The sequence below is a fragment of the Eleginops maclovinus genome, chromosome 10, assembly GCF_036324505.1.
Source record: "Eleginops maclovinus isolate JMC-PN-2008 ecotype Puerto Natales chromosome 10, JC_Emac_rtc_rv5, whole genome shotgun sequence".
NCBI lineage: Eukaryota > Metazoa > Chordata > Actinopteri > Perciformes > Eleginopidae > Eleginops > Eleginops maclovinus.
In genome coordinates, this window is record NC_086358.1 from 3,099,868 (window position 1) to 3,108,983 (window position 9,116).

The following is a 9,116-nucleotide window of genomic DNA, read 5'->3' on the forward strand; positions in this document are numbered from 1 at the left end:
TTTTATGAGAAATAAAAGGTATTGCCGTTTTTGCATCCGATTTTTTTCACCCTCTCGATACCTCAGGAACACTTTGGGGGGATTTCTTCAAACGTTGTATACATGTCCAATTGGATGTGAGGATAAAGTCATTAAAATGTGGTAATTAAAGCTCATTTGGAACTGACGTGTTTTTAGCTACAACTAAAGAAGTAATTCGCTGAATATGACAACTATTACAGGATGAAAGCTGTAATGTAAGGGCATTTTATATCTTAAAGGTAAACTAGAACATTTTGAATATGACTGGCACTAGGTATCGTTCCAAAAGCTTATATTAAGTAGCTATTGATAGGCAGCAGTTGTATTATACTTTCATTGGGCTTTTATTTTGAAAGAACGAGCATTACCCTGAGCTTCCTGTAAGAGTAGTTACTTTCATTGGGCTTTTATTTTGAAAGAACGAGCATTACCTGGAGCTTCCTGTAAGAGTAGTTACTTTCATTGGGCTTTTATTTTGAAAGAACGAGCATTACCCTGTGCTTCCTGTAGGGGTAGTTACTCGCTGGGGCTTTTATTTTGAAAATATGTAAAATAGGTTAATTATCATGACAGAAGAAAACACTCATAAATATCAAACAGGTTTTTTTTATAAAAAAAAAAAAAGACATCACATTTGAAACTGGAGCACAGCTCCCATTGGTTACACATGATATCACAGTCATGTTTCTATGGCAACTACGGGTCCAATCACCCATCATGAAGTTATCAGTACAAACACGTTGGGGAATTGTCCACGACTTTAACCAAACGAGGCACACAACAAGTTATCAGACAGGATCAAGAGGATGAAACGATGCTGTGTGAATTCTCTTTCTTTTGCTAAATTGAAAAATAGGCAAAATAAAAAGTGGATAAATCTTTTGGTTTTCGCTCTCCTTTGATTTCAGATTCTTAATCTCGTTCGCACTTGTTCCCCAGATCACAACGACAGGATGAACAAGCACACAAGTAAACATGAAAACACATACTTTTGTTAAGATGGCCATTATTTAAATAATCACAGGACAGAAATAAAAAAACCTTTGAAAATATTCATGATTTCAGTCTAAGACACACTTATTATGGGCTCAGATATCCAGTCACATCATTAAAGGACCTGTATGTTGATTGGAGCTTCATAAAGCGACACACAGCACCTTTAAAGTGCTGTGACTGTAGAGGTTGGGGTTCTCCGATGCTGCCCCCCCCCCAGTCTTGGATTCATTCTTACATCAACAGTGTAAGAACAAAAAGGCTTGACTCTGGTGCAAGATTTGAGATGCACCATTTTTTTTTGTCCATTACAAATGGAAAGGAGGATACGTTTGGGATTCACAACGATGCTGGCCAGCAGCAGCATTTATAAACATGAGTCAGGGTTGCAGTCACAGGGTGGCTTCGGCTGGAGACGGGTGGGAAAAGATGACGGATCCCCGTGTTTCCACTTCGCACAGTGCAGCTACAGAGCTTCTTTTCCTTGTTGCAGCAGGAGCTTCTCTCCTCTGTCCCGAGCGGCTTGTAGTGTGAACGCATGTACAACAGTTGATTTCTTGGATATGGATCAGAGGAAAAAGGGTCAGATGGCCATGGGGTCTCTTCTGGTGAAGCTGAACTCCCACAGGATGCCGTCTCCGCTGGGGGGGTGGCTGGAGGGCAGCAGGACCCGGGTGAACCAGTGACTGAAGACAGAAGGATAAATGAGCTGGATTTACATCCTGAATTGACATATTGGTTCATATCATGTCTTTAAAATCATTCAAGTTGGTCCATGTGGCAAAGTCACTTCTAGTCAAACATTTTTTATTTCTTATATTATTTGTATTTGTATTTTCTTCTGGGAAATGCAACAACATTTGTATCCAGGAAAATAGTGTGCATTTCCCCCAGACGTAACTTTACATTTGAAAGTGATGCACAAGGGTCTTAATGAAGTCAAACCCCATTTGTGATTGCATTTATGGTCCATATTCTTTCAGTAAGAGGCTAAGAGTCTAGGTGTCATCCTTGACAGCACACTATCCTTTCAATCCCACATCAATAACATCACCCGGTCTGCCTACTTCCACCTACCGAACATCAGTCGCCTCCGCCCCTCCCTTACCCCCCACGCTGCCGCCATCCTTGTCCACAGCCTCGTCACCTCCCGTCTGGATTACTGCAACTCTCTCCTCTTCGGCCTCCCTCAAAAAACCCTCCATAAACTTCAACTGGTTCAGAATTCAGCTCATAACTCGGACCCCCTCCATTCACCACATCACTCCTGTCCTCCAACAGCTCCAGTGGCTCCCGGTTCAGTTCCGTATTCAATTCAAAGTCCTCCTGTTAACCCCCCCCCCCCCCCATATCTGTCCGACCTCCTCCATGTTCCCACTCCCTCAGATCCTCTTCCTCCATACACCTGTCTGTCCCCTCCGCCCGCCTCATCACCATGGGGAGCAGAGCATTCAGCCCCTCTGCTCCCCGTCTCTGGAACTCATTACCACCCCAACTCAGAAACATGGATTCATTCCCCCATTTCAAAACACAACTCAAAACACATCTGTTCAAAGCTGCTTATTCCACTTGATGCCAATTCCTCCGTCAGCGTCTATTGTCTTTATTTTATTCGTTCCTTGCATTGTTGATTCCTTTATTGTCTTTGTGTGTGGATCATGTACGGTGTCCTTCAAATGAAATGTATCATTATCATTATCAGTAATAGCCCTTTTATTGTATTTCAATTCTCTAATTGACTCTGTATAGTTGTAGCTTTATTTCTTACATAGGAGCTGCTTTGCTATAATATAAAATTGCACTCACTTTAACCACGCTTACAACACATAGTGTCAACATTGATTCAACCTCACCTCCTTTTCTCCACCCCCAGCAGCAGCTTCCAGTTGTTCATCGTCCCGTGATGATATGGGTTTTTGAAAACCTGCGTCAGAAAACAAGAACCTTAAACAGCCGTTTTCCTGCATCATTTCCAAACAGTATCATTTGGGCCTGTAGTTTCAGATATCTTTCAGCTGTAAGTGCTCTGACCTTGCCCATCTCCCTCAGCCGGCGGGTCTCCCTGTGGTTGATGTGTCGCTCCACGCTGGTCTCTCCTCGACTGATCAGGATCATGTGCCAGAGGCTGAGTCCTCCCAGAGCCACGGACACCGAGCTGCCGGTGGAACACAGTCAAAATCAGTGTTCTGTTATCCACCTCCATCTGAAGAAACACGGAGGAATGATAAAGCGTTCCTCACCTGGTCAGCACCCAGAGGAAGATGATGCTCTTGTGAGCCGTGGACTCGATGTAGGGGTCGGTTGGAGGAGGGGTCTGGTAGTATCTCTGAAAAAGACAGAAGATAATCAGGTTACAACTCCAACATGCCGGATCCTGTTCCCGGTTAAGTGGTCTTAGGGTGGCTTAGACTTCTAAACTTTCAAGCTGATTTGACCTCCAAGCCCTGATGCTGTTTGTTTACCTGCTGCTGCTCCACCTCTGATATGAGTCCTGAGAGAGCACAGATCCTTTTCCTGTCTCCTGTTTCCTCGTGTGCCACCTGAGCTAATCTGAGCTCATCTACACTCGTGCTCTGCTACCGTCTGACAGATGCCACGGTGCAAAACATTTCATCACCGCTACTCTGGACCAAACTGAAAACAGGGTCTACTCGTAGGATACCATTAGCAGTAATGAGCAGGAAGTAAGTCTTCCAATATGTGTCTCAGTGTTGTCACAGTTTCTTTATATCACCTTAACAGTTAGCTTTTAAAACCCTTTCATATGATTTTACTACCAAGATCCTTCTGGTCTCACATCTGAATTTACACATGGCTTGTACATTTTTTTATTTTAAGGTGCTTTTATTTTGAAATTCATTTGATATTTTCTGTAATTTCAATTTTTAAGGTGGTCTGCAAACATTTGCAGTAAAGCTGTACTGTGGAAATGTACTCTTTATTAAGTTTGACTAATTATTTACCAGATTCTTATTTCATTTCTCTCATTCTTTTTGTTATTATTGAAGAAGGACTTTTATTGTGAAATTGTGTGTCACATTTACCAGTATTTGCTTTTATTTTGAAGGCAATTATCACGCACTCTTACTGCAATGACTAGTTTAAAATGTACCATGGAAATAAAGGGACTAGTTTGTCCGTCTTTTCTAAACTAGATAGATCTTTCCATCAGTTGTCCAGGTACAAAAACACGTTACACACGTTTTGCATCTGATATGGAATAAGCCACAATACATACGATATGTAACACACCCCGAGGAAGTGATGCCCGCTCTCCGCCTCACCTCTATAGTGTTGTAGGCGTCCAGGAACATGTCCTTGCTGCTGATGCTGCAGTAGACGCAGCCCAGGGTCATGTAGAGGCAGAAGGAGAAGAAGTAGCGGTGGTTGAAGTGACCCACGCAGTTATTCAACCAGGCTGGAAACACGCTCAGGGAAATGTGTACAAAGTGGGGAATGAATACAGCAGTAGAGGTTTTAAAGCGTCTTCTTTGAGTTAAAAACAAATGTATTTCTTGTCAAAAGGATACGACAGTGGTGGTCCATCTTCAAAACACACCTGTAATATAAAACAAAGAGTTCAAATTGAATAAAAAGACAAACCTGGCTAACTGTTCGGATGAGAATCGATATTTTAATTCTCTTACATGTTGCAGATGCTGCAGTGGTGCGTCCTGGGAGGTTTAGGAGTGATGCATTTCTTACAGATGGACACCGATGGGATCTGAGTTTTCTCCTAAATGAAACAAACACTGATTAAGAGGATGTATTACTGTCTACCAACAGCAGTCAATCAGGACAAGAGCGTCACCTTGTAGCAGCGGAAGCAGAAATATATAACTGTAAGGAAGATACGGTGGCCCTGAGAGCTCAAACTAAGTAGCGAACGTCCTGCAGTGTCTTTTCGATCAAAAATTGTTGATGTCAAATACAAATTTGCTCCGAATTTTAATAAGTTTTAAGACATTGATGCCAGTAGTTCTTCTGTAATCATTCTAACAAACACACGAAAAACACATGGGAAAACCAAACCTTAGAGGAGGTAAGAAGCAGAAAATAACACTTAATGTACTTTATAAGGAACCAACACAAACATTTCTGCGTGTGAATCACTTTATTTTGTCCCTGGAAACAGCTTACTGTTGTTTCTCTAAATACTACACAATGTCACATTTCATGTTTTCTCAATTTGCCTTGTTTTGAGCTCTCAGGGCCACCGTAGTAAACCGTAGCCACGACCACAGAAAGACCAACATGCAAACACTTAATTAAAACTCATTCAGCTAAAGCGTATCGCAGTACTGATCTAGTTTGGTACCTTGGGTGGGTGTCCCGCTGATGTGGTGGTGGCCTTGTAGTAATGGAAGACCACCATGATGAGGAGCCAGTGGCCATAGCAGAGGTGCCACACGATCATGTACAGAGGGTAGGTGCTGAGGATTGTGGGTAAGACGAACAGGTAGATGATGACCACAACTGAAGTCGTCAGAAGAACGACGAGACAGACGAACACCTGAGAGAAGAAGAGACAAGACGAGAGGGCTTTTAAAATATCACGTTTGCGACTTATCGTACGATGTTGACATTTTGAATTTATCGACTTTTGTACGATATTTGGAAATGATTGACCTCCATTTTTTTAGTCTATCGTATGATAAATGGACATTAGCGTCACCATTTTTACGCCATCCACTCATTGTACCAAATGAATGTTGACGTTATTGACTTACCGTTAAAAACATCGTCATCACCTTGATCGTTTCTAATGTAATCGGCTTATCGTACGACATACGGAAACAAAATGGATCATTCTTAAGTTACACACTTACTGTACGATATATATATGGACAACAACATTATCAGCTTATCGTAAACATATGGACATCCCCTCAATCATTTTGGGTCATCAACATTACTTTAAAAATATTTTGTCAATTTTACGTTTTCGTCGAATCATAGAATGCATCCAAATGAACTTTTTTAAAGCTGTCGATTTATAATTAATAAATGGATATGAAATCGATTTTTTTTATGTGAGCGACTTGTTTTCCCCCGTTCCAATTCTAATTATTGAATATTCCAAAGAAATGTAAGTGAATTGCTCTTTGAAGCCTGTATTTCTATGCTATTACACTGTAGTAGTGGCACAAAATGGTCTTTAATTGACGATAGCATTTATCGCAATTATTCCTTTGACAATAACTCCCTCAAATAAGGAGACCTAAATGACAGTTTTTGGGGGTTTGTTTTGGGGTCAAATAGGAACAAACAGATATCCAACAGCTCACCACTCCGAACCAGCGGGTCACATTATCCACAATCCAGTAGACTGGTTCGAAGGCACAGTCCAGCAGAGTGTCAGCGTTGGTGAGGCTGTTGAAGTACAGAGACCTGAGCAGCAGCTTGCTGTAGCTCCACACCTCAAAACACCGGCCGCTGATCCACGGCTTCGATCCGCCGCATCGAGCCCCTCTCTGGAGGCCTCGGCACCAGCGCAGCGCCAGCCTCATGGTGCGGGAAAGATGCCACCTCCAGCTGCTGCCCATACCACCACCACCACCACCTTTCCTACACACACTCTGACACACGCACACACACAGACACACAGTCCAGCAGTTACAAACACAGGCAGCGTAAAACAGGAGCTCTTCGTAGCGCAGCATGGTGGAGTTTTACACGGTCATCCTTGGGACCTCCACCCCTAGAAAAGCTCAAGTCCAGGTTCTGCGACACATGTCCGTCAATACAACAAGGTCACGCCCACCAGCGCCTACCAATTAAACGTCTCCCTTTAATAATTCAGAAGCAAATCCACAACTCCAGGCCAGAAAGTTCTTAGAAACTGGCCGGGGAGATGCAGAGTGGTAACCCAATAAGAGGGAAATGCAATGGGGTGAATATATTAAATAAGAAAGCTCCAGTCGAGGTCTGAGACACATGTCCGTCAAAGACAACAAGGCCGGGCTCTCAGGTAACGCCCATCAGCGCCTCCCAATTAAACGTCTCCTGTTAAGTATTCAGAGCAAATCTACACTTTTATGCTATCAATATATGGAAATGAACTCTATGATAGTGACTCACTTTGATAGATTGATCCCAATTTGGGAAATGTTTTCGTTGCAGCAGCATAAAAACAAGGCAACGTAATTACAATAGAATAAAAATAAAATAACATTTAAAAAGAACGTACAAGAATATACATTTGGGACCTAAAATATAAACTAAATATAAAGCAGGATATTATCTGTACAATAAGTGTGAAAGGTGGGGATTATTAAGTGGCATAAAATGCTCTTCAAATACCAATAATATATTGTTTATCGCTCCTTAATTATCCGTCTAAATGAAAGATGGAGGATCATGGTTTTGGGGGTTGTTTGGGTTAAACAGGTGCCCATCAGCACCTACCAATCAAACGTCTCCTGTTAATAATTCACAGCAAATCCACATCTCGAGGCCGAACAGTTCTTAGAAACTTGCCGGGGAGATGCGGAGCGGTAACCCTGTAGGAGGGAAATGCAACGGGATGAATGTCTGAAGCAAGAAGGAAATAAAACCTGATCCAGGGCATCATTTCATGAAAGTGAGTATTGGTTACACAGATAAGGCTTGTTCGGGTCGGCATTAATAATGAGAGATGCTAATCAGGGGGCCTCTATTAGTCAGGGAGGGTCAGGCCTGTCGACAACCACCTGTTTCAGATGCTCCTTTAATCTCATAGTGATTACTGACATATACATTAAAAAGAGCCTAACGTGCATCAGGTTAGCCAGCATAAAATCTGTACATTTGACACTGTTTTTCATGCTTCATTATAAAGGGCTTCATGCATCATGATGAATGGTATAACACCAGTGTAATTAATCCACATTCATCTATAAAAGGTCATTCATACCGGGAGAAAATGGATTAAAATAGTTCAATGATCAAATTAATCCAAACTATATAATTAGTAATATATTATTAAAGCCGTGCTGAAGATACACTAGTTTAATTAATATGGAGATAGTAACTAAAATAAGCCTGGGGTATTTTAATAATATTATGTAGATCCGAAACGAACAGCCAGATAAATAGCCATTTGGCAGACAATTACTCATTTCCAGCCTTTAAAACTCAGGATCTGCTGCTTTTTCTGTGCTTTATGTCACTTTCAAGTACATATATCTGGGTGTTAGACTCCTTGTAAAACAACCAAGAGATCCGAGGACTTCAATCTGAGCTTTGAGAAACATTTCATACTATGTTGTGACATTTCATAGACTCATTTACTGATGGTTCCTGACTTCATACCTCCATATTATGATGTACTATCTTTAAGTAATGTATTCCTCCAGGCTGAAAGTCCATATTACAGTCATGTGATGCACTTAACATGTACTTACAGTTCTATCTAATTTAATGAAACACAAAATCCAACACTTGAACATCATGTGACAGCTTCCCCCTTCAGCTTAGATCATCCACTCCTGTAGCTAAAACTGCGTGAAATACAGATGAATACCTTAATGCAGGAATAGTATCATGTAATAACACATCAGTGAATATCACCTTTGTCCAGATGAGGGCTGAATAACTAAATGGACAATCAAGATAAACAAATTGACAAAAACCCACAAGACAATAAAACAGTAGAAGAATAAGAAGAAAGCTTTTCTCCAATTAGCTTCAATCTGGCATGCTGCACCGTTAGCTAACAACTAGCTGCCTCCAGCTAACTGCAACCCTTTCTTCACGATTAAGAGTCATTTATTATTAATAAACAGAATACCAACCCGGACTTAAAGTGACATTATGACATGATGTACCTGGTCAGGTGAAGTGAAGCCTGCAGCTCTACAGTGAGGTCATGAAGATGCTAACCTGTTAGCCATGTCTCCACTGACTACTGAGCTAAACAGAACCAGCGAAGATCGTTTATTGAACAGAGGTTTAGCGGTAAAAATAAAACCCTGAAACGTCTTCCGGTTTAACGGGTGACTACAAAAAGTTTATTTAAGTAAATATAGGATAGGATAGTCAACTATTGTTCCTGTAAGGGTACATTTTGTGTTACTTTTCTCCAAGCAGCATATTATACACTTGAACTTACTTCTGAAAAT

General features: G+C 41.3%; 2 protein-coding genes across 5 annotated transcripts in view; one reads left to right on the plus strand and one right to left on the minus strand.

Annotated features, from left to right (window-relative positions):
- mms19 (MMS19 homolog, cytosolic iron-sulfur assembly component) overlaps positions 1 to 29 on the plus strand; it is a 17,121-nt gene extending 17,092 nt beyond the window's left edge. The window contains 1 exon segment of the mRNA XM_063893832.1: positions 1 to 29. This exon segment is cut by the window's left edge and continues 1,119 nt beyond it. The gene's annotated coding sequence lies outside the window, so the exon portion shown is untranslated.
- Positions 30 to 611: 582 nt separating this feature from the next.
- zdhhc16b (zinc finger DHHC-type palmitoyltransferase 16b) lies at positions 612 to 8,923 on the minus strand. Of its 4 annotated transcripts, none has more exons than XM_063893836.1 (10): positions 8,823 to 8,923; positions 6,435 to 6,593; positions 5,333 to 5,527; positions 4,662 to 4,750; positions 4,545 to 4,573; positions 4,299 to 4,432; positions 3,255 to 3,340; positions 3,046 to 3,169; positions 2,868 to 2,938; positions 612 to 1,700 (listed from the first exon to the last, which is right to left on the minus strand). In XM_063893836.1, exons 2-10 carry the CDS (start codon positions 6,558 to 6,560, stop codon positions 1,598 to 1,600), a joined length of 957 nt encoding a protein of 318 aa, XP_063749906.1. In that variant the 5' UTR covers positions 6,561 to 6,593; positions 8,823 to 8,923; the 3' UTR covers positions 612 to 1,597. The 4 variants fall into 4 exon arrangements, with proteins under 4 accessions (XP_063749906.1, XP_063749904.1, XP_063749905.1 ...); XM_063893834.1 differs by having other exon boundaries at positions 6,303 to 6,593; XM_063893835.1 differs by lacking the exon at positions 8,823 to 8,923 and adding an exon at positions 7,423 to 7,995 and having other exon boundaries at positions 6,303 to 6,593.
- Positions 8,924 to 9,116: the final 193 nt, after the last annotated feature.